General features: G+C 44.4%; 1 protein-coding gene across 1 annotated transcript in view; it reads right to left on the reverse strand.

Annotated features, from left to right (window-relative positions):
• LOC137504096 (alcohol dehydrogenase 1-like) overlaps window positions 1–26,626 on the reverse strand; it is a 43,932-nt gene that overhangs the window by 15,197 nt on the left and 2,109 nt on the right. Inside the window, exons 2-4 of the mRNA XM_068232077.1 lie at window positions 7,657–7,758; window positions 5,517–5,658; window positions 1,167–1,254 (exon numbers count right to left, since the gene is read on the reverse strand). Coding sequence (XP_068088178.1) covers window positions 1,167–1,254; window positions 5,517–5,658; window positions 7,657–7,758 — 332 coding nt within the window. The remainder of the gene's footprint in view (window positions 1–1,166; window positions 1,255–5,516; window positions 5,659–7,656; window positions 7,759–26,626) is intronic.

The raw sequence follows: 26,626 nt of genomic DNA on the forward strand, positions 1-26,626 counted from the left end.
AAAAACAATTAATATAAAATCCTCTGCCCCTGCTAACTTTTCCATTTATAAATATATAATATATTTAATATAAAGTGCCTGTGCTACAAATAAATACATTAATTCAAAGTGCAATTGAGTAATTGAGAATTGAGTAAAGTGCATGAAATAGAATCACAGTGCATATCAAGTGACCCCCGATCCGTCTTCCTTTTATATTTTTGCGAAAATGAATGCAAAAAGAATATTGCCATGTATTGCTCATTACTGATTCCATCTGCTGCAGAATATGGTGCAACTAAAAATGTAGACACATAGTTTTTGTAGGCAGCTGATTTTGGTGCAGCAGTGCGCCAATCATTTCTGTACCAGCCTGGCGTTTCAGCTGCAAAAATTAGTAAAAGAAAAGAGTAATTCAGCCACCGGCAATAGCCAGTCCCAAACCTAGGTCCTGACATCAGACTGTGGGAGCATTGTTGCATTGTGGGAAATAAGGGCTGTTTCCAACTACCAAGCAATCAGTATCTAACTCTGTGCATATGTATATCTATAAAAAAAAAAAAAACCTTTTGGCCTACGGAATTGTTCGGGGGTGGTTAATGGCAGTTTATGCTGTGTATTTTTTTCATGTCTGCCAGTAGTAAAGATGATTACATGCAGGCTGATTGTGGATTAAATAACATGAACAAATTACATGGTGAGGATCAATAATTTCTTGATCTCTCTTCTATGTTTTAATTTCCCACTTTGCAATGTATTGATTTATTTTTATTTTTTTCCCTGTTTGTGAAAGTTCCTCTTCAAGTTTCCCAGAGTTAGAATACATGAACTATTGACCCCTTTCTATCTCTCCCCTGCCTTCAGAAGTTGTATTCCTGTAATTTTATTAGTGATGTTTACTATATTACCGACAAACTACCGCCAAGACAAAAGCTGTCACTTCCATGGCTGAAAATTAACTCTTTCAGGCAGCAAAATAAAAAACTAAAAACTGGCTATTAATATTTTTTGCACTGTACATACACATGTTTATCTCATCATGTCACATTTCGCCTCGTACACTTTAAGATTATATTGCTCAAGTTTTTACTACAGGGTGCCTTTTAAGTGGAATGTTTATTTCTGCTTATAAACCAGGGTTAAGTATTTGGAGGTCTAGTGATGGAGGTATGAAATAAACTACTTACTCATTGTCCACACAGAAGTTACTTTCTTCATGCAGGCAACATTTACACTTCATACACATTGGACTGCACAATGCAATAACGTGATCTCCTAAAAAAAGGGATGGAAGAAAATATAAAGAATAGATATTACGAGTCAGAGGGGAAAAGTCTTTTGCAGGCATAATAGTGTGACCAGTGGTGTAGCATAGGAGCTCTGGGCCCCAGTGCAAGTTTTACATTGGGCCCCCAAGCACTCTATACATAACATCTGATACAGTGCACCAATACCTTCCAAGGACAACCACAGTACCAGAGATGCAAGAAGAGGATGGGGAACAGTTTGTTAATGATTACTACTATCAAAAGCATCTATAGAAGTTATTATTACCAGCACAGGACGAATAAAGAACTAATACTGGGGTTGAGGGAGGGCCAATCAAGCCCATGGGCCCTGGTGCGGTCACAACCTCTGCACTCCTATTGCTATGCCACTCAGTGTGACCTTACATTGGATACTATTAGGCTGCCATAAGGGAAGCTGATATTGATTCACTATTGATGGAAACTGCATTTTTGTGCCTTTGTCTTTAGCAATACACTGTGATGACAAACTATAGAACCGCATACCAATAACATGGCAGTGTGTATCCAAACAGAGCAATCCAAATAAGCATGGTGGGGCCTAAAACTACTGGCAAGGTTGTTTGTGGACAGGTGAGCACAAAGATGTTGACTTGTTTTACCCAGGTGGTAAGACATACCACTCATCTCAGGAGAGTGGATATTTTGCACAAAAATGTTTTTAATTTTCCTTTTTTTTGTTTTGTTTAATTACTGCATTCCTATGTTCTTAAATGAAAAACAGTGAGGCCCCGGCCATGCAGTGTAGTAGTGCCAGATAGGCGGAATGTGTTGTAAAACTGCCAGAATACCAGCTGACATGGTTCTTGAGACTGAGGGGCCTATATGCAATTAATTTTTTTCACCTGAGTTTTCTCCAAGGAGATAATTTTCATCTTCCCTGTAAACAACATTTTGAGCATTTTACAACTGAAAAAGTACCAAAAAGTTGGTGAAGAGGTACTATCAAAATTATTCTGAGCATTTTCTTGCTTGCTGGTGGTTTAAATAGCATTTTATGACAACTTATAAAAATATCACCTAGGTGAAAAAGTGAATTGCATATGGGCCAGGGAATCCTCCCCTCCTTGCCAAGGACTTTTGCCCATGTCAAGGACAAAAGGCTCAGCCCCATTTCAGCTTGCTAGAGGAGGTGAGGACAACTACCCCACACCTGAGACAAATGACAATTGCTGGGGATTCCATTGGTTAGCATAACTGTAGTACAGAAATGGAGCAGATGTTATTATATTGTATAATTGTAAAATCATTTTTTTTCTTCTTGACAAAATGGAATTTATGATCTTCCCACCCCGGATAGCCCTAAACCTCCCAGATGTGTATGTCACTGTTAACCACACTAACATTCGCCCTACCTCTCAAGCCCACTGTCTGGGTGTCACCCTGGACTCCGCACTCTCCTTCACTCCCCACATCCAAAACCTCACAAAGTCCTGCAACTTCCACCTTCGTAACATCTGCAAGATCCGCCCTTTCCTGACCTCTGCCACCACCAAACTCCTCATTCGTGCCCTCATAATTTCCCGCCTTGACTACTGCAATGCCTTTCTGTCTGGTCTCCCTATGACCCGAATTGCCCTGCTGCAGTCCATCATGAATGCGGCAGCCAGAATTATCCACTCATCCCATCGCTCCACCATGGCAGCTCCCCTCCGTGGCTTCCTATCCAGTCCAGAATCAGATTCAAGATACTGTGTCTGACCTACAAATCTGTCCACAAAACCTGTCCAACCTACATTTCCGATCTTACTCAGAGGTACACACCAAGCCACTCACTCCGCTCCTCCAATGAACTTTGCCTGACTGCCCCCCGTATCACCCAGTCCCATTCACACCTCCAGGACTTCTCAAGAGCTGCTCCAACACTATGGAATTCCCTACATCCACCCATTAGGGCAGCCCCCTCCTTCAACATCTTCAAGAAGGCCCTCAAAACTCACCTTTTCACTCTGGCCTACCACCCATCACAAGTGCTCCAAACCCACAGCTGAACTGTGGACCCCTACCTTTCATGTCCCTACCTCTCCCTCTAGATTGTAAGCCTTTGGGCAGGGTCCTCCTCCTTTTGTGTCCTACCTGATCATGCACCTCCATTACTGTGCACCCATGCTATGCATTTGAGTGAACCAAACTTGCCTAATCTCCAAGCTCCCATCCCTTGACTGACTAAGCATTACCTTGTACTCATACTGTGCTGCATGTTTTGGTTTTTCTTGTATTCCTGTATTGTCATATTGCTGTATGTCATGTAAATATTGTCTGTAACCTAAACTAATGTCCAGCGCTGCGTAATATGTTGGCGCTTTATAAATACAATAAATAAATCTTCTTCTTGGAAATATCTAGGTTTATTTTTATGATGTTGGGTAGTTTTTACATCTAACTATTTGCAGATGAACAAGAGGTACTAATGTACACCTATGATCACTCCATAAAACCGAATGATGTTAGATACCTGGAACCCCCCTTTATTAATGGTGGTTTCCAGATGCTACTATAAGTCAGCCTCCCAAAATCTATTGCCACAGATATGCGGCTAATGGCCCTCAGCATCTCTTAAACACTGAGATGGGGATGAATCCTTGCCCTTTGACAAGTGTGATTGGCAAGAGGAGGACTTTTGCTCCCTTTGGCAAGGCACCACCTTGTCAAGACAATATGGGTTGGTATTGTTCAGACTGCAGAGCCCATACTGGCCAGTTATGCCACTCTGGTAATACTCGGTTGTACATATTTGGGTCAAGCACTAGGGTTGGGAACACTTTTTTATTTTTAATGATAAATTATATGCAAATGCAATAGAAATTGCTCACCAATATCCCTCACGTCAATTTCTTAACACTCAAGCCAAAAGCACCAGGCACATTACAATCTGCATGGGCATTGCAAGTGTTAACTTGACGTTGAATTACATGGTAAACTTTGAAGTTTTTCATGATGATACAATTTATTGGTTAACTTAGAGATAAATAACAACTAATCCTTCAGCTAATAAACCATCATCGGACTAAGTTCCTGCATATACTGACAATCTTGTCCATATATGCAAGAACTAAGTCAGATGAAGGCTTATTAGCTGGAAGCTTACTATTTATTTATCTCTAAGTTAGCCAATAAATTGTATCATCCTGATTCAAAACTTCTTGCTTTTACAGATAGCTAACACGGTTCAACACTCTACTGCTTCTACTATGCTGAAAGATACCACAATGCATTGCACATTCCTTGAACTAAAAAAAGACCTAAAAAAACTTGCGCAGCTTTTTAAAATCTTGTCAGTATATGCAGGAGCTAAGTCAGATAAAGGCTTATTAGCCTAACTTAGAGATAAATAAAAAGTCAGCTTTCGGCTAATGAGTCTTCACCAGACATTGTTCATGCATATAAGGACAATCTTCTCAATACATGCAGGAACTAAGTCAGATGAAGGCTTATTAGCCGAAAGCCGACTTTTTTATTTATCTCTAACATAGCCAATAAATGGTATCATCCTGATTCAAAACTTCTTGCCTTTACTGATGGCTAGCTCGGTACAACACTCCACTGCTTTTACTATGGTAAACTTTGGTGAGAGAGTTTACTTACAAGAAGCTACATTTTAACACACACAGCCTAAAGGTGCCCTTTAATGGTACAATCACCGATACCATCGACCATACAATTGGTTAAATTGGAGTGCTGTTAATGGTGATGATCGACAATGAACAATTGGTTTATTGATTGTTCCATAGATTTAAATTTCAAAACGATTCTTTTTGGTCTGATATGAATGCTTATCAATTTCCCCTCTGTTGGTTGTCATATATGTTCATTTCTGATGGATTACGATGATTGGATCAGATGGGAAATTAGATCATTAATGGGCACCTTAATGCGGACCGTGGTCACAAAATGATTTTTGGGTTGAGTTTTTTCCTGCTTGTTGTCATGGCTGTGTTGGATTTACTAGCTGTCATTAGTATGTGAATTTACAGTTTGTCTATAATGGTATTATTTGACAATTGCCCGCGCCTGGTCCCTGAGGTCTGGTCCTTCTCCTCATTGCTGAAATATTAAGAGAAATATTAAGAGCGTAATAACGGTCAATGAAGATTATCATCTATCCAGATGCACAGTAAATGCAAAGGAAATCAAGTTCATTATAATTGAAGCACTTTTTTTGTATTTTAGAGGATACTTCACCACCAGTCCTCAGTCCTTCATTTGAGTATTAATTTAGTTTGCAGTTACCTGGTTTAACTTTTGTCACGCCTTCTCCAACACTTTCAACAATTCCAGCTCCTTCATGGCCCAAAATAACGGGGAAATTTAAGCTGGCCATCCCTCCTGACAAAGCATGGTCATCAGTATGGCAAATTCCACTTGCACAGATCTAAAAATAACACATACCACATTATTTACATGAAGCATGAGGTGCATAGGAAATTTCATTGCTAACCCTATTTTTTAATAATTCTGTCATAGTGATTTCTGTTAGCATCTATCTCATAAAATGGGATCCATACTTTATACCTTAACCCCTCGTTGCTGTACATCATAGTGCTTTGCAAAAGGAAAATAATATATTATATTTGCTGGAAAGGGTTCCACCTTGCCAATTTATGACCACATAACAGAGCAGAGCAGGCTTTCATTCTGTCATTATCCAAATGAAACATCAGGTGATGCTAGCCAGCCAATAGGTGGGCAGGAAACTATACCAAGCTCTCAAGATAAAAAAAAGCTTGCTGTGACTGGTGGCCAAAGATCCCCTGGGAGTAAGAGACCTGTGCTCAGTGCAAAGCAGAACCTCTTTTAGTGAACCTTTGAGGTGAATAACCCTCATCATCTTTATATGCAGAAATGTAATCTTTTTTTCTGGTTCCTGTACTGGGTCTACAATGAGCTTGTAGGTAGCACATTTCTTGCTTTCCCTTTTGAAACCTTATACAATCCATAATTAGCAAGTTTCTCCTTTTATAAATTGGAATTAGAGTGCAAAAATAATTCAGCATCAGGCTTCCAATGCTTTGTGTGAAACTTAAAGGGAACTAAGCATCGTTTATTTCCCTGGAATTTCTCCTGGTTTCTAATAGCTGTAGGAGCTGCCATGTTCCTCTGTCCTCTTTAGCTTTTCTTATTTACAGAAGTCACAAATGCTATCTTCACTCCTTCCCTCTGGATAATTATTTGAAGCAGTTGTACTAATTACCCACTCCCTTATTGATGAAAGTATTGTTTACTTCTGCTAATGTGTGCAATAAAACAATTAAATTAGTCCTTAGCTGCCTGAAACCTCTGTGGTTGGGCCGGGCCGTCCGGCTGAAGTTGGCTAATAAAACCTCTGCTAACTTTTAAATGTAAGAATAAAAGGTAAAATTGAAGTTTTTTTTAATAAGGAGAGATGTTGTTAGCATGCATTTTTAATGTGCTATTGAGATGACCTGGTGCTACAAATAGTACTCAGTTCACTTTAACATTAACCACTTGCCGACCGCACGCTTATACCGTGCGTCGGCAAAGAGGCAGCTGCAGGACCAGCGACGCAGTACTGCGTCGCCAGCTGCAGGCTGATTAATCAGGAAGCAGCCGCTCGCGCGAGCGGCTGCTTCCTGTCAAATCACGGCGGGGGGCTCCGTGAATAGCCTGCGGGCCGCCGATGGCGGCTCGCAGGCTAAATGTAAACACAAGCGGAAATAATCCGCTTTGTTTACATTTGTACGGCGCTGCTGCGCAGCAGCGCCGTAAGGCAGATCGGCGATCCCCGGCCGGGGATCGCCACCATGTGACATGGGACGTCCTGTCACTGGCTGCACAGGACGGATAGCGTCCTGTGCAGCCTCGATCACCGGGGGGGGGAACAGGTAGGAGAGGGAGGGGGGAATTTCGCCGCGGAGGGGGGTTTTGAGGTGCCGCCCCCGCCAGCCACACGCAGGCAGAAGAGATCAGACCCCCCCCTGCACATCATCCCCATAGGGGGGAAAAAAGGGGGGCAATCTGATCTCTCTGCCTGCACCCTGATCAGTGCTGGGGCTGTAGAGCCCACCCAGCACAGATCACTAAAAACCACGCTGGTCCTTAAGGGGGGGTAAAGGGTGGGTCATCAAGTGGTTAATGTATTTTTACATTCAAACATATATTTTGTTAAGATATTCTAATTTATAGTCATGGGCTACAGGCTGAATAGTTGTTTTTAGCAAAGGGATTCAAAATGTTTTAATTTTTCCTTGTAATTTGTTAAATTTCAGGAGCAACTCCTTCACTTTCACAGCAACATTAAACATCATCTAATGGAGATTTGACTACAATTATTACAAGATAATTCATTTTGCATATATATTCCTGCTCAAAATACATACACGTTCATACATACAGACAAAACCATTGTTACCTTTATCCGAATTTCATGGGCTTTAGGAGGAGCAACATCCACATCTTCAACCTTAAATTGTTGTTTGAACCCATACATAACTGCAGCCTTGCATCTGATAGTCTACAAAACATTTGGAAAAATATAAATTTAACGATAACATTGTGAAATTTATGAAAAACTATCACTTACATTTCAAGTCTGCATGTTTAGACTGTATTTTTATTACATATGTTAACAATATTATTTTACCAGGAAAAAAAAAAAAACAATATGGTCGCCCTCATATTAAAATCACACCTTTTTAAGCAATACAGCTATTATCACCTTTCATTTTTTAAGGTGATTTTTTTAATGTTTTAGCTATTCTTAACAGGTGTTGTTTAACCTTTGCAGAAGACCACTTTTAATACATACTCACAAGTTAACCATATTCATATAAACAAGTAAGAGGGTGACCAGATGGCAGAGAGTGCACATGAAGGATGGAAAGACTAAATTCAAGCTCTTCTGGAACACTGTTCAAGCTCTTCTGGAACACAATATTCATTAACAGGATTCAAGAAATAAAGAATAATTTGTAAATTCTATTTACTGATGTCACTGAACAACAAATGCAATGTCCTGGGATTTGTGCTAATGTCCTAAGGAGAGAGTAAAGCATCCTGTCCATATCTGTAACTTTCAGGCCATAGTGAAAACTATTTATGTGCCTACTGATATGTGAATTCATATTGAGACTTTGCTGCAAAAACAGTTTTCACTGTTACCTACTAGTTAAAAGATACCTGTTAAAACCTATGTTTGTGCATGTAGGTGCCAAATACGTGTATATAAAAAAAAGGGTGCCAGGAAATTTGGGTGTAGGGTGAAGCCGCTAGCACAACATCAGCAATGCTGCAATAACAGAATATTGGTTATGTTACCAATATCTTATTATTGCTTCATCTAGCCTTCCTCTCACACTAACCCTCCCTCTAGCTACTCCTAACACTCAAGGGCACCGCCAGAATACAGGCCAGCCACGCCCCCGCTTGGGGCCTCACACAAAGAAGGACTCACTCTGCTGCTGGCGGCGGAGCAGCAGGAGGGTGTGCACAGTGGCGGGGGGGGGGGGGAGTGGGCAGAGCAAAGTTTCAACTCACCTGCCTCGATCCTGCACTCAGCCTCTATCTTCATCCTGTCCCGGCGTGCAAGGTCTGTCACTATGGCAATAACGTAACTGCATGCCATCACAGGGGGAGCTCTTACCAATGGGACAGACGCCGTGACAGGAAGAAGATAGAGGCTGCGTGCAGGATCGAGGCAGGTGAGTTGAAATTTTGCTCTGTCCACACTCCCCACCCCTATTACTGGAGACACCTACCTATCTAACCTATACTGGGGGCATCTACCTATCTAACCTATACTGAGGAATACTGAGGAATACCTATCTATCTAACCTATACTGGGGGCACCTACCTATCTTACCTATACTGGGAGCATCTACGTATCTAACCTATACTGCGTGCACCTACCTATCTAACCTATACTGGGGCAACTATATGGGCTACCTATACTGGGGGCACCTATACCTGTCTGCACGTAGGTAGGGCACAATCTCCCTCACCCTGGGTGCAATTTAGCCTAGAAACTGCTAGTATTTGGCTCCTCCCACATCATGTTTTGTTTTTTTTTGCCGCTTCTTTCATGGATAGGGATCTCATTTTATGGACTGCTTGGTGCAACAAAAACCTCAGCTGCGCCCCTGCTAACACTCACCTACCACTGCCTAAGCCTAACATTACCCTCTTTACCTACTCCTAATGCTAACTTACCACTATCTTAGCCTAATACTAACCTACCTACTACTAACGCTAATTACTGGCACCTACACACTTAACACCCGGTAACTTACCCTGCTGATGCTATCTCTGCAGAAATCCCTGGTGCTTTAGTGCCTGGTGCCACACAAGTAGAGATGGAGTGAACCTCAGTTTTTTCGGTTTGCGAACCGCGAACTTCCGCAAAGGGTTCGCGAACCTGCGAACTCGGCGAACCGCAATAGACTTCAATGGGCAGGCGAACTTGAAAAGCTACAAAAGTGGTGGGAAAGATGTTTCATGGGGTCTCACACCTGGATGTGGGCATGGTGGAGTGAGATACATGCCCAAAGTCCTGGGGAAAAACCTGCATTTGACGCACAGCAGGGTTTTAAGGGCAGAAATCATATTGCATTGCTAAATTGGAGGCCTAAAGTACTTGAAAACATCTTGTGTGTGTATACATCAATCAGGTAGTGTAAATAGCGTACTGCTTCACACTGACAGACCAAACTCACTGTGTAACGCACCGCAAACAGCTGTTTGGTGGTGGTGGTATGGTCTTACACAATTCAATGTGTGGCTTTCACACACATGCAGGTACAGAAAAAATGAATAAATGCAGTGACTGCTGCTGGTAGTATATAATACAATTACTGCGGTCACACACAGGTACAGGTAGGCATGGACTGGTGGTGGTATGGTCTTACTCAATTCAATGTGCGGCTTTCACACACACGCAGGTACAGAGAAAATGAATAAATGCAGTGACTGCCGCTGCTGGTGATATATAGAATACAATTACTGCGGTCACACACAGTTACAGGTATGCAGTGTGGACTGGTGGTGGTATGGTATTACACAATACAGTACAATGTGCAACTGTCACTGTCTGTGACACACACAGGTCCAATGCCAATGAAGTATACAGTAAATGTGCTGGCCCTGGCTGGCACAGTATTAATTAGCAATAGCAAGAGGCAGCTGCAACACACAGCAGGGCTGTATAATGCAGTACAGTGGGCCACAACACACACACAAAAAAAAAATAGATCACACAATAGCATAGCAGTAGTTCTGAAAAGAATTGTTTGGGTGGTGCTTCTCAGCAACAAATAGCAGCTAGGAGCAAGCTACAAGAGCCTAACTACACTTCCCCTATCTCCAGCAAGCACTGTCCCTTCCTCTCCCTATAGCAACAACAGCAGACTGAGATAATGGCCAACACTGCGCTGTTTTTATAGGGGGGGGCGTGGGTCCAGGAGGGAGTGCAGTCTGATTGGCTGCCAATGCCATGTATCTGCTGACTGTGAGGTAGAGGGTCAAAGTTTAGCCCCATGATGTGGTATAGGGGGCGGGTCGAACTCGCTATGTGTTCGCGGTTCGATGCGAGCGTGAACCACCGAGGTTCGAGCGAACAAATTTGCTGGTGAACCGTTCGGCCATCTCTACTCACAAGCCCATTTTGTCCACTAGGCAATGCTATAGTTGCAAATATTATTGTTGCCTATGCAGCACCCAAGTTTCCTGGTGCCCAAAGTTCCTGCAATGACCAAATACACACTGGATACTATCTATAGCTTGATACAAGGCCTCTTGTAAAGCAGGCTGTAGCGCAGTGTTGGTCAGACTTGAGAGCTTTCTGATAGGTGCTCATTAAGTAAGAAGTTTTCCGGATCACTTAATATTAGCGTTAATGTTTTTTCGTACTCAGTCCGTCGCATCTAAAATATGAGATTAAACTTTACTAATTACAATTACAAATGTTAACATATTTTAGAGTCATGAAAAAGTAAGAGAACATCCTTTGTACATGGGTTGCTACATTAGCAGCAAATAAATATTCTAGTTGAAATCCAACCACCCAGAATTTCTTGCTCGAGGCATTTTCACTTGGATAAATTCCCAGAAAAATGGCAGGAAATCAGCCTAGTCCGCACATACATGAGTGATGCTTAATTTGCCTACAGGTGCCTGAAGATAGAAAGGCGGCTCACTCACCTCCCTGAGCGCCTCCCTCCCTCCTTGCCTATGCAGAGTCCTGAGCAGAGCGTTAATGAGAGGTTACTCACCCAGCTTTCGGCATTCCACTGACGAGATATCCCTTCAGTTGGGGGCACCACTAGCTACTTAATACTGAGGGTACCTCTGGCTACCTAATGCTAGGGGACACATGTAACTATGACAGGCAAGGGAAGTAAGTGAGAAGTAACAACTGAGCCAGCCAGCACACTTGTCGTGCGGTCGGCAGAGGTTTGTAAGTTCATGGAGGGTGAAGTCTAAGGTCCCGGGTCATCTGTGCCTATAGGCTCCTGTGATGTAACTCTGGGCCTGATTAAAGCAGATTCTTTTCCCAAGTTATTATCGGAGAAGGCTTTACGATCTCTGAAGACTTTTGAATGTTTCTTGCTTCAGGTATAAATCCTCCATTCCAGAGTCCTTTGGAGGACCCAAGAGTTACAGTCTGCTTAGAGGCAATTGAGCTTGCTGAATCTTAGTGGGTTATTGCTGTTTTGTAATTCTTTACACCTTAAATATGATGTAATAATAATTTTTTACTGTTTAAATAGTGGGCATGCTGCCAAATCTGCTATTGGTGGCACCAGAAAAGAGCATATACGTTAAAATCTGTTTCATTCTTAAACGGAGTACACCACTTCTTTAGATTCTTGAATATTAGCAATAATTTCAGGTATACATCTACGATATGTAAAAGTGCCCCCCCCCCCCCCCTTTCTCAGTGGCAGCCCCTTCAGTGATCAACTATATCCTTTGCTAATAATAATGCAGTTACTGCTCGCCCTCCACACTCTCCACACTCTGACAGAGTGACCATCTCCTAAAGGCTCATACACACATCCAACTTAATGCACAACCAACCTCACAACATGACCAACCATACAACAAGTTGTTTACCTGACAAGTACATACACACAAGCCAACCAACTAAACAACCAACTCACTTAAATACTATGTGTGCAAGCTAAATGACTAACTGCACAATTTGTCTGCTTTTAAAAACAACAAAATTGTTCTAAAGATTTGTACACACGTTCCAACCTGCATGATAGTTGGTCAGATTAATCCTCTGGTTGGATCTGGCAAACAACCTGTTATCAGTTGGTCATCTGGTTGTTTGCTAGCAGTACACAGCCCCAACATATCTACCAATGGACAAGTTTGGAAGATAGTTGGGCAGATTGTTGGTACGTGGGTATGAGCCTTAACAGCCACCTCAAACAATAAGAGATGATTATGATCTACTATGCTTACATATCTTCACTCTTCCTCATTATTTTATTCTATCTGCTGATGTTTCTTTTTAGTGTTTTGTATTATTCTTCACTTTACCTGAGTGGTTATTCACGTACAGGTAGATACTAAAAGTAAAATCCACAAAACAATCCTTTAGTGTGCCACATCTCACAACTTCTCTCCTTTTTATTCTGCCCTTCTTATTCATCATTGCCAGCTGTCCTCCCTTCATCTAGCCAAGATGCGGACTGTTCAGATACTGTCTGCTACATGGCAAGCAATTGTATTATTTTTATGATGGTTAGTTTGTAATACCTTACTGTGCTTTGCAGCATTCTCTATCCTGTTATGTTTATATGGAAGCAATTATATTTTTATGATTGGACCAAATGGGTAAAATGAATTGGCCCAGTCAAGAGCTTTTTATCTCTTCTTTTCTACAAGAAAATAAAAATCCTTCCAACCCCTTCAGGGTATTCATGATGTAATTTAGATTGTGTGAACAAATTGGACTAATCATAATGCAAGAGTTCTATCTGCAGCGGTGTATGTTTTGTGTATTGGGATAGAATCAGCTAATCTCTAGCAGTGATGGAGTGCCAGCTGCAGATATTTATAACAAAGCAAATGTTACTTTGCCTTCCCCTTCCCTGCGTTGTTTTCATGTCTGTATGTAATTAAGTTGGCAGAGTGCTGGGAATTGTATAAACGTCTTTTTGTTCCTGAAAGCGTGGTAATATTTTCCATTCCATGCAGCTATATGATATGACCATTGCCTGAAGAAATTTTTGTCCCTTCCCACAAGCTTCTGTGGGATTTACAAAAGATTGAGAGATTAAAGTGGAACTCCAGCCAAAGCTTTTGTTTAGTTTTGGATTGTCTAAAGGACTAGAAAATCTGTTAAGTTTAGTTTGCTATATCCCCCTTTTACTGACACAAAAGGAAGAGAATGAATCTCCTCATTAACAGTAGATGCAGTGACACTAACGCATGTTAGTGTGGGTAAGAATTTACAGTGTGCATTATGTTTTTATTGATCACTGTAGACTGGAGAGATGTATTCATTGGAGAAGTGAAGAGATGTCTCACCAACCAAAGCCCAATTGCAATACAAATTTGGTAGAACTTTTAACTTTTCCTCACTCTGTCCAAATGAAATACAAATGTCTTAGTTGCATATCCACAGGAAGAACATCTCATCGCACTTAACACTAAATTTGTCCTCTTTTATGACAATCGAGATCAAATGTTTCCTCATTATTGTAAATTAGAAGAGGTGTAGAAGTTCAGAAGTACTATATATATATATATATATATATATATATATATATATATATATATATATATATATATATATCCATATATATACATACTTTTCTGTCCAATGGGTATGTTTACCTTAGGTCATGGGAGCTGGTCTGGTGTCACTAAAAGACTACCGTACTTCTGTGATCAGACTATTACCTAATCAGTCACTCTGAATCTTCATATATAGAAGAATTTCATTATTTTTAAATTGGAATTGTGTTTTTGGCTGCACTGGCTTAGCGTGGACATTGTGTGTAGTTTCATATTAGAGGATCTGACTGGTGCTGCTATGTGCCAAAATAGCTATTTGCTTTTAAAAGTCTACTTTAGTATACATATCATTCAAAACCCATTATATGGGTGTAAGTGGGGCATTTAAGTGAAGTGCCACCTTTGCCCGCAGACTCATAAACCATTATTATTCAGCTACCCCTATTGCTCACTGCTGTCTGCTAAACGATACTCCTTTGATACCACGAGTCTTTTTTTCAAAACATTTTCCGCATTTATAAAATATTAATTTATTGTTAATGAATTAATATTTAGAAACTTATGAGCTTCTCTTCTCCTATTTGTTACCAAAAGCAGAAATAAAAACTACACATCAAAGTTGAAAAATAATTTCATTACATGGGGTTAACAGATACTATATGAAAACATTGACTGTCTAGGCTGTTATTCAGTAAGGAGAGAATAAAGCTAATGTGCACAAAGTAATGCTCTTTTAAGTATGCTAAAGCATTGTTCAAACGAACTCTCATCCAAATTCAACAAGGCTTTCAATTGGGCTTACCTTTGCAGAGGCAATGGGTGTGGTGCAGCAAGCCTTATAATCAGTGTTTACAGTATTCTATTACAGTGCTCTGCTTTGCCAGCCAATCAGGTGCTGTTGGTGTGTTTGGTTGGCAATGTTTGAGTACAGTGTGATGTCCTGAGTGACCCTGTACAAGTCTTGTGTTTACAGGGATCGAATAAAATAATAGGAATACCACATAAAAGAGGAGGGTATTCTAATCATGTACATTAAGATTCAAAAGGGTCCAAATGTGAATCATATTAATGCTGAACTACAGTTAAAAAAATTGTGCTCTGATGGATGAAGTACATTATTTTGTGTCTAATGCTGGGAATACACGTTTCGTTTTAGCCTTCGTTTTAGCCTTCGATTCGTTCGGTAAACGAATCGAGTGTTGAAAACGTATGTGAAAATAGTCATAATCTCATTATAGTTTTGATTAATAGACCCAAAAAACGAACGACTAGTGATCGAACATGTTTGATATTATCTCTCTTTATCCATCTAATCAAGCCATTGGTAGGCTTGATGGCTGTTCAGATCGATTATATATTCGTTTATGCCGTCCGTCCCTGTACTACGTTTCGTTTCTTTGCAGCCTTCGATCATTGGAAAAACGAAACCATCAGAATCGAAAAAAAAACCGAAACCGTGGGTGGTGATATTAACCGTACGGTCGATTATTTCGGGATCGAAAAGGACAAAAGGCACAATCGAAACGAAGGTTTAAACGAAGGCAAAAACGAAACGTGTATTCCCAGCATTAAGACCAATTTGTTTTCAATCGCATGAATGTTTACATTAATTATCAGTAAGTTTACTGAGCTCTCCAGGCTGAGAAGTTATCTTTTCATAACATACTGCAGAAGATAAGACTGTATTTACTACAGTGAGTGTAGGATTTGGTGCCTTTCCTCATTTTGTCTGCTGCCTGGTAGTGTTGGGCGAACATCTAGATGTTCGGGTTCGGGCCGAACAGGCCGAACATGGCCGCGATGTTCGGGTGTTCGACCCGAACTCCGAACATAATGGAAGTCAATGGGGACCCGAACTTTTGTGGTTTGTAAAGCCTCCTTGCATGCTACATACCCCAAATTTACAGGGTATGTGCACCTTGGGAGTGGGTACAAGAGGAAAAAAAAATTAGCAAAAAGAGCTTATAGTTTTTGAGAAAATCGATTTTAAAGTTTCAAAGGGAAAACTGTCTTTTAAATGCGGGAAATGTCTGTTTTCTTTGCACAGGTAACATGTTTTTTGTCGGCATGCAGTCATAAATGTAATACATATAAGAGGTTCCAGGAAAAGGGACCGGTAACGCTAACCCAGCAGCAGCACACGTGATGGAACAGGAGGAGGGTGGCGCAGGAGGAGAAGAAGGCCACGCTTTGTGAGACACAACAACCCCGGCCTTGCATGAGGGCAAGAAGCGTGCGGATAGCAGGCTTTGTACCGCCATGCAGTCATAAATGTAATAAAGATAAGTGGTTCAATAAACAGGGACCACGCGGCAACGCTAACCCAGCAGCAGCAGACGTGATGGAACAGGAGCAGGCGCAGGAGGAGAAGGCCACGCTTTGTGAGACACAACAACCCAGGCCTTGCATGAGGGCAAGAAGCGTGCGGATAGCATGCTTTGTACCGCCATGCAGTCATAAATGTAATAAAGATAAGTGGTTCAATAAACAGGGACCACGCGGCAACGCTAACCCAGCAGCAGCAGACGTGATGGAACAGGAGGAGGCGCAGGAGGAGAAGGCCACGCTTTGTGAGACACAACAACCCAGGCCTTGCATGAGGGCAAGAAGCGTGCGGATAGCATGCTTTGTACCGCCATGCAGTCATAAATGTAATAAAGATAAGTGGTTCAATAAACAGGGACCACGCGGCAACGCTAACCCAGCAGCAGCAGACGTGATGGAACAGGAGCAGGCGCAGGAGGAGAAGGCCACGCTTTGTGAGACACAACAACCCAGGCCTTGCATGAGGGCAAGAAGCGTGCGGATAGCATGCTTTGTACCGCCATGCAGTCATAAATGTAATAAAGATAAGTGGTTCAATAAACAGGGACCACGCGGCAACGCTAACCCAGCAGCAGCAGACGTGATGGAACAGGAGGAGGCGCAGGAGGAGAAGGCCACGCTTTGTGAGACACAACAACCCAGGCCTTGCATGAGGGCAAGAAGCGTGCGGATAGCATGCTTTGTACCGCCATGCAGTCATAAATGTAATAAAGATAAGTGGTTCAATAAACAGGGACCACGCGGCAACGCTAACCCAGCAGCAGCAGACGTGATGGAACAGGAGCAGGCGCAGGAGGAGAAGGCCACGCTTTGTGAGACACAACAACCCAGGCCTTGCATGAGGGCAAGAAGCGTGCGGATAGCATGCTTTGTACCGCCATGCAGTCATAAATGTAATAAAGATAAGTGGTTCAATAAACAGGGACCACGCGGCAACGCTAACCCAGCAGCAGCAGACGTGATGGAACAGGAGCAGGCGCAGGAGGAGAAGGCCACGCTTTGTGAGACACAACAACCCAGGCCTTGCATGTGGACAAAAAGCGTGCGGATATAGCAGCAATGCTTTTTGCCGCCATGCAGTCATAAATGTAATACAGATGAGAGGTTCAATAAACAGGGCCCGGAAACGCAACACCATCCCAGATGTTCATTGGTCATGTTACTTGGTTGGGGTCCTGGAGTGTTGCGTAGTCATTTCCAATCCAGGATTGATTCATTTTAATTTGAGTCAGACGGTCTGCATTTTCTGTAGAGAGGCGGATACGCCGATCTGTGACGATGCCTCCGGCAGCACTGAAACAGCGTTCCGACATAACGCTGGCTGCCGGGCAAGCCAGCACCTCTATTGCGTACATTGCCAGTTCGTGCCAGGTGTCTAGCTTCGATACCCAATAGTTGAAGGGTGCAGATGGATGGTTCGACACAGCTACGCCATCTGACATGTAGTCCTTGACCATCTTCTCCAGGCGATCGGTGTTGGAGGTGGATCTGCACGCTTGCTGTTCAGTGGGCTGCGGCTGCATGGGTGTCAGAAAATTTTCCCACTCCAAGGACACTGCCGATACCATTCCCTTTTGGGTACTAGCTGCGGCTTGCGTTGTTTGCTGCCCTCCTGGTCGTCCTGGGTTTGCGGAAGTCAGTCTGTCTGCGTACAACTGGCTAGAGGAGGGGGAGGATGTCAATCTCCTCTCTAAAGTCTCCACAAGGGCCTGCTGGTATTCTTCCATTTTGACCTGTCTGACTCTTTCTTCAAGCAGTTTTGGAACATTGTGTTTGTACCGTGGATCCAGAAGGGTATAAACCCAGTAATTGGTGTTGTCCAGAATGCGCACAATGCGTGGGTCACGTTCAATGCAGTCTAGCATGAATTGAGCCATGTGTGCCAGAGTCCTACCAGAATCCTCATCATCCTCTTGTGAGCGTTGTGATAGTTGTTGTGATGCATCATAGTCGTCACCTTCCTCCTGGTCTGCTTCTGCTGACCATTCGCGTTGAATTGTGGAAGTCCAACGTGCACCGCTCTGGCCCTCGTCAGTGGTGGCATGAAATTCCTGCTCCAACTCCAGCTGTTCCTCCTCCTCTTCTTCGTCATAGCTGCTGGGGCCAGCGTTCCCTGAGGCGGATGGCCTGATGTTGGTACCATCACGCTGATCGTTTTCTCCTTCAGATTCCCCCAGTTGCATCATGACAGCTGTTTCCTTGATTTTTAACATCGACCTCTTCAGTAAACACAGCAGTGGTATGGTAATGCTGACTGAAGAGTTGTCACTGCTCACAAGCAACGTGGATTGCTCAAAATTTTGGAGGACTTGGCAGAGGTCCAACATGTTGGCCCAATCGGATCCACAGAAGCTTGGCAGCTGGCCGGATGCGCCTCGGTACTGCGCCGTCATGTACTGGACCACTGCACTCTTCTGCTCGCAAAAGCGGGCTAGCATGTGCAGCGTAGAATTCCAGCGCGTAGGGACATCACACAGCAAGCGATGGTGGGGGAGATTGAAGCGCTCCTGCATCTTGGCGAGTGCCCCTGAAGCAGTACTGGAATTTCTACAATGTTTGGACACTCGACGCACCTTCAACAGCAGATCGGGCACGCCTGGGTATGTCCTCAGGAACCGCTGAACTACTAGGTTCATCACGTGCGCCAGGCAAGGGATGTGTGTCAGCTTAGCCAACCTTAAAGCGCGAATGAGATTACTCCCATTATCACACACAACCATGCCCGGTTTCAGGTCCAGCGGTGCCAGCCACAAATCCGTCTGTTCCTTTATTCCCCTCCAAATTTCCTCCCCTGTGTGCTGCTTATCCCCAAGGCAGATTAGCTTCAGCAACGCTTGCTGACGCATGCCAACAGCTGTGCTGCACTGCTTCCACGATCCTACTGCTGCTGGGTTAGCGTTTCCGGATGAGGTACAGCTTTGAGATGCGTTGGAGGAGAAGGAGTCAGAGAGGTAGGTGCTGCTGTTATCCAGTGGGAGGGACGGCGGTGCAGCTGTTTGTGGCGTGGGCAACACCCGTGCCGTAGCAGGTGAGGAATCGCTGCCAGGCTCCACAAGGTTCACCCAGTGCGCGGTAAGGGAGATGTATCGACCCTGGCCGAACGCACTCGTCCAGGTGTCAGTGGTGAGGTGAACCTTGCAGGCAACGGCATTCTTCAAGCTTCGGGTTATTTTGCTGACCACGTGCTCATGCAACTCAGGCACTGCAGAGCGCGCAAAGTGGTAGCGGCTGGGAACCACGTAACGTGGGATGGCCACTGACATCATGCCCTTGAAGCTGTTTGTCTCCACCAATCGATATGGCAGCATTTCGCAGGCCAGAAGCTTGGCTATGCTGGCTGTTACTGCCACGGCCCGGGGGTCATTTGCTGGCAATTTCCTCTTGCGCTCAAACATCTCCGACACAGACAACTGAACCGTAGCGCTGCACACGGAAGGGCTGTTGGTTGTTGTGTTTGATGAACACTGGGAGACCTCAAGAGCACTACTCCGGAAAGTGACAGTGTCAGCGTCGTCTGATGTTTGTGAATGTTGTGAACCACGCAATGGCTGGGCTACTGCTGCTGCTGAGGCGGGTCTGGTGGTGAGTCTGGTGAACCCAAGGGAGGCAGTGTTGTTTCTGGTACCCTGTCCTGACGCGTTTGCCCAAAGAGTGGGATGTTTGGATAGCATGTGACGGCTCATGCTGGTGGTGGAGAGGTTGTTAATATTTTTCCCCCTGCTCAGGCGGGTCTTGCACACCTTGCAAATCGCCATGGTAACATCCTCAGTGCAGTCTTCAAAGAAAGCCCAGACTTTGGAGCACCTGCCTCCTTGCTGGCGATTTCTGTTTGCTCCTCTTTTGCCTCTCACTTGAACTTCCACGCTTGTGGTGCCTGAAATTGCGCGCCGCCTACCTTGTGGCACAAGGCGAACTCGTGCAGCAGTGTGTTCTTCAACAGACTCATCTGTGCTGCTGCTACGACGGCGATGTTCTCGTTCACAAACAAAATCTGGGTCTCTGTCCACATTGTCCATACCCTCCTCTTCCATCTCCTCAAACTCGTCATATGTCATTGTGGGCCACCGCCGTGGAGTAGAGCTCCCCACAACAACCTCTGCGCAGCACACTCCAACGTCGTCTTCCAGATCTTGTCGGCCGACCTCCTGCAATTGCAACCCCTCCTGCCCAAATTGCTCTGGGATTTGGGTTTCCGAGTCCTCTTCGGACTCGCCTTGTATTTCAGTGCGCGGTGCATTTCCCACAGTTAACGGTTGTGAATCCAGGCACAACATTTCTGGCTGTTCCTCCATTGACCTTTGAAAGGTGGAAGTTTGTTGGGCTGGGAATAGCTCCTGCGAATACCCCATTGTGTCCTGAGGTAATTCATCGGACTGGTTATCTGGCAGTTGTGTGCGTGGTGTCGCTGCCGGTTGTGTCAGCTTTGTGCCCACTGGCTCCTTGTAACTGGCTGAGGACTCGGACCTCGTGCGTGATGTGCTGGTGCTGCTTAACCCACTGCTGGACGCTTGAGAGGTCATCCAAGTAATTATCTGGTCCTGTTCTTTTGGATTTGTGAGGGTTGTTGTCCTGGACAACATGGGCGGTATTGAGTGGGTTTTCTTGGGTGCTCCCCTGTGGCCTGTACGTGAACCGTCAGGGGAAACACCTCTTCCCTTGCCCCTCCCTCTTTCACCGGATTTCTTCCTCATTTCACTTATCCTTACAGTACACGCTGACTGGCAGCAGTACAGTGGCAGTACAGAAATGCTATACAGTACCACTATTCCCAGCAGCGACACAGAGCACAATGCTATACAGTGACGGGTGAGCGGTGTACCACTATTCCCAGCAGCGACACAGAGCACAATGCTATACAGTGACGGGTGAGCGGTGTACCACTATTCCCAGCAGCGACACAGAGCACAATGCTATACAGTGGCGAACGAGCGGTGTACCACTATTCCCAGCAGACACAGAACAGTACACAGAATGCTATATAGTGTGGCTGAACGAGCGGTGTACCACTATTCCCAGCAGACACAGAACAGTACACAGAATGCTATATAGTGTGGCTGAACGAGCGGTGTACTACTGTTCCCAGCAGACACAGAACAGTACACAGAATGCTATATAGTGTGGCTGAACGAGCGGTGTACTACTGTTCCCAGCAGACACAGAACAGTACACAGAATGCTATATAGTGTGGCTGAACGAGCGGTGTACTACTGTTCCCAGCAGACACAGAACAGTACACAGAATGCTATATAGTGTGGCTGAACGAGCGGTGTACCACTGTTCCCAGCAGACACAGAACAGTACACAGAATGCTATATAGTGTGGCTGAACGAGCGGTGTACCACTGTTCCCAGCAGACACAGAACAGTACACAGAATGCTATATAGTGTGGCTGAACGAGCGGTGTACCACTATTCCCAGCAGACACAGAACAGTACACAGAATGCTATATAGTGTGGCTGAACGAGCGGTGTACTACTGTTCCCAGCAGACACAGAACAGTACACAGAATGCTATATAGTGTGGCTGAACGAGCGGTGTACTACTGTTCCCAGCAGACACAGAACAGTACACAGAATGCTATATAGTGTGGCTGAACGAGCGGTGTACCACTATTCCCAGCAGACACAGAACAGTACACAGAATGCTATATAGTGTGGCTGAACGAGCGGTGTACTACTGTTCCCAGCAGACACAGAACAGTACACAGAATGCTATATAGTGTGGCTGAACGAGCGGTGTACTACTGTTCCCAGCAGACACAGAACAGTACACAGAATGCTATATAGTGTGGCTGAACGAGCGGTGTACTACTGTTCCCAGCAGACACAGAACAGTACACAGAATGCTATATAGTGTGGCTGAACGAGCGGTGTACTACTGTTCCCAGCAGACACAGAACAGTACACAGAATGCTATATAGTGTGGCTGAACGAGCGGTGTACCACTATTCCCAGCAGACACAGAACAGTACACAGAATGCTATATAGTGTGGCTGAACGAGCGGTGTACTACTGTTCCCAGCAGACACAGAACAGTACACAGAATGCTATATAGTGTGGCTGAACGAGCGGTGTACTACTGTTCCCAGCAGACACAGAACAGTACACAGAATGCTATATAGTGTGGCTGAACGAGCGGTGTACTACTGTTCCCAGCAGACACAGAACAGTACACAGAATGCTATATAGTGTGGCTGAACGAGCGGTGTACCACTGTTCCCAGCAGACACAGAACAGTACACAGAATGCTATATAGTGTGGCTGAACGAGCGGTGTACCACTGTTCCCAGCAGACACAGAACAGTACACAGAATGCTATATAGTGTGGCTGAACGAGCGGTGTACTACTGTTCCCAGCAGTGACACACAATGACTGGGGGGGACCCTGGCTAGCGTGGCTGGAGCGCGAACTACCCTGCCTGCCTACCCAAAGCTAAACCCACAGACAAATGGCGGAGATATGACGTGGTTCGGGTATTTATTTACCCGAACCACGTGACAGTTCGGCCAATCAGAGCGCGTTCGGGTCCGAACCACGTGACCCGTTCGGCCAATCACAGCGCTAGCCGAACGTTCGGGGAACGTTCGGCCATGCGCTCTTAGTTCGGCCATATGGCCGAACGGTTTGGCCGAGCACCGTCAGGTGTTCGGCCGAACTCGAACATCACCCGAACAGGGTGATGTTCTGCAGAACCCGAACAGTGGCGAACACTGTTCGCCCAACACTACTGCCTGGTGGCAAACTGTCTTTGAACTTTGGTTCAGGTGGCTTCATCTAACCTGTGCCTGGTAGTGTCTGAAGCCAACTTGCCATCCTTGCCATTAATCACCTTTCAGATGGGGATAAGTTATTTAAAGGACCCACTTGCTCCTTATTGATGCCAGATGTTAGAACATTAAGTTATTTGGTTTTGAGCTGCTGTGTGTCTCTAGACCCCTTGATCTTGGTCTCTGTTCCTGTTCTCTTGTTTACCATCGCTAACCTTCGTATTTTGCTTTGACCTTGTTCATGGCCTACTGATTCCAGTGCTTCAATGATTGTATAGTATTTGTATATATTGGAGTTGATGCACGAACCAGCAGTAAAATAACCATCCACAGGTAGCACATGGCAATTTTAGCAGTACTTGTAGTAGTTACATAAAGAGTGATGTGCAGTTGGAGCAAGCCAGATTGCTTGGGTATTGCGGGCATTGCCACATAACTCGTGTTTCCGTAGCAATGCAGATATTAGCCAGGTCACCTAGGGTGCGCTAATTGCACTTCACCACCAGTTCACAGATTGACCCCATTGTGTGCATTTAATTAGCTGGCATAGAAAGCTGGGGATTCTGGGTTCTGAAATTACCTACTGTTGGTTGCATTTTTGCATTTTCACTTGTGCGTGTTTGTGTGTGTGTGTGGGGGGGGGGGGGGGGAGATTGATTGGCTATATTGCCAACCACGATATAACTTTTATTTTCCTGATCCATAAATCACATTGTCAGTGCGGACTCAGCTGAACAGCAGAAATAGCAGGCACTGTGTCCGTTTCCTATTCAAAAAGTTCAGATCCATAGGTTTTCTATAAGTCTATGATTCTGCATTGCATACCTAGTGTACTGTACAATGGTGAGATGGACTGATTTGATGGTCTCCACACACTGTCCTGAAGCAATTCATTATGGGCTTTAAACAACATCTTTAAAGTGCATGGGAACCACATTTAAAAAAATGAGACAGATACTTACCCAAGGAGAGGGAAGGCTCTGGGTCCTATAGAGCCTTCCCGCTCCTCTCCTGGTCCCCTCGTTCCAGTGCTGGCTCGCCCGGTAGCAGTATTTGACTAATTCACTCAAATACTGCTTTACCCGGCCGAAGGAGGCTTCAGAAGTCTTCAGGGAGCCAGAGTGCTCCTGAAACAGGGCGGCCCTGTACTGCACCTGCGCAAGCACGCTCTCTTGCATGCTCACGCCTGTGCAGTATGGAGCCGCATGTCTTTGGGAGGACACGGCTCCCAAAGACTTCCAAATACCATTTCAGCGGGGGATTGAAACGGGGGGGGGGGGAGCCAGCACAGGATAGAGAGCACCGAGAGAGGAGAGGGAAGGCTCTATACGACCCAGACCTTCCCTCTCCTTAGGTAAGTATTTACTTCATTTTTTTTAAATGCGGTTTCCATTCACTTTAAAAAACATTTGTGAAAAAGTGTAAAACTTAAAGAACCACACCAGCAAAAAAAAGTATGCAGTTAAAATCCGATAGCCCCGATAGATTTTGGACTAGTACATCTCTTCATCTTCTAGGGTTATGATTAAAATTAAGATTTCAAAAGCATTTTTGTTTCCTGGCTATTCAACAAAAGTCTTAATCCAATACAATGTTCTTTCCTGTTGTAAGCCAAAGTAAAACCTAACAGTAGAAATCGGTTATTAAAATTACTGATGCCTAATTAATTTATTATTAAAATCAGACTTTTGATGCCTCCAAAGAATGCACATGTGATGAAGGGCGGATACCCAAAATGTGTAGACGATTGTTTGTATGCTAATATGCGTGGTTTTATAGCATAGTCCATTTTGCGCTGCCTGCCTCCCTTTCCTTTGTTTGTATGGATATTTTCCTAACTAAGTGTGGTGCGCTTGCTCTAGAGACTAATTAATCCTTCTTAATTCAGTGGAGTTGAAATGAGGCAATTTTTGTGTATTGTAGTGGAGTATGCAACAGAAGTCTTGGAGTGATGTCCAGCCTTGTTGCCAAGTAACAATGCTCAAGAGTGACTGCAGTGATTCTGAAAATGAGCATTGTCAATTGGGCAAGCAATTTTTATTAAAGGAAACCAGAGAGGAATAATTAAGTTATTTATACATACCTGGGGCTTCCCGCAGCTGCAGAAACCCTAATCGCTCCCACGCCGAGGTCCTCAGCTTCCTCCGTTCGCTAGTGCAGGTCCCGTCCATCCAGGGGGCGTGGCCAGCCTATGCCAGTGAAGTACGCTGTGAGGAATAATGAAAAGTTATTTATACATACCTGGGGCTTCCCGCAGCTGCAGAAACCCTAATCGCTCCCACGCCGAGGTCCTCAGCTTCCTCCATTCGCCGGTGCGGGTCCCGTCCTTCCAGGGGGCATGGCCAGCCTACGCAAGTGAAGTGCGCTGTTTGCGTATCTCTCCAGCAGCCGCTGGAGAGGTACGCAAGGAGCGCACTTCAGCTACGATCGACTGGCCAATCAGGCTGAAGTGACGGGACCCGCACCTGCGAACGGAGGAAGCTGAGGACCGCAGCGTGGGAGCGATTAAGGTTTCTGCAGCTGCAGGAAGCCCCAGGTATGTATAAATAACTTTTAATTATTCCTCTCTGGTTCTCTTTAAGGCAAGTTCTAGGCTGCAATTGTGAGTGAGTGTTGCTGTGCCACCACATTTGTTGGGTGCAGGGTGGTGCCGCTAGTAAAAATTATTTGTAATTTACATTACCAACATTTTACTATGCACTTACCCGGCACCCATTCTCACATGAACCCTCCCCTGCCTAAAACTAACCCTCACCACCTAATGCCTAACACTAACCTCCCTCACTGGCACAGAAACAATTCATATTTTATTTGATTGTCTAAAAAATAGACGATCAGTTCTTTTGGTAATTAATTTGTCGACATAGAACTTCTGTAGCCAATCAGTTACTAGTACTAGTACTGCATCAGGCGCCCAACTCGCAGCCTGGGCATCCAATTACCAAAAATGTGTTTTGGCGTATATTGGACACCTGCCAATCCCAGTGCCTAAATGACCTGATCCGGAAAACTGTAGCTTAAAACTTGCTTTTGACTCTTAGGTCTACACACGCTAGACTGAATTCATCCAAGGCGGCTGTTCGGAGGCATCTCAGCTGAGAATCTAACATAAACAGGTGTACCATGAGGCTGCTTAAAGATCCAGCATGAGCCCAGTGTTCCACTCCTTATCCCGCCCATCTGATGACAAACCTTCATGCACCACACCACCATCCAACTTCACCCCCACATGGCAGCAGTACACATTGCTCAGGCACAGTCAAGGGATGTGTCTTTACAAGCTTGTGCCTTGAACTGCCACTCTAGTTATTGTGTGCTGATCTCTATGGGTGACTGTTATTGCTTATGTGTTCATAACTTACAAAATGGAGGAAGAAAGTTCTGAACAATGTCCACAGACACGGGAATCCCAACTTTAAATTCAACTTTAATTGAATCAGATTAAAGCCATACAGCCATACAGCTGACATGTTTCGGACTCACAGGTCCTTAATCAGAGCACAAATTCATGGTAAAAGGCAAGAATGATATAAACTCCAAATC

Source organism: Hyperolius riggenbachi, chromosome 1 (genome assembly GCF_040937935.1).
Source record: "Hyperolius riggenbachi isolate aHypRig1 chromosome 1, aHypRig1.pri, whole genome shotgun sequence".
Lineage (NCBI taxonomy): Eukaryota > Metazoa > Chordata > Amphibia > Anura > Hyperoliidae > Hyperolius > Hyperolius riggenbachi.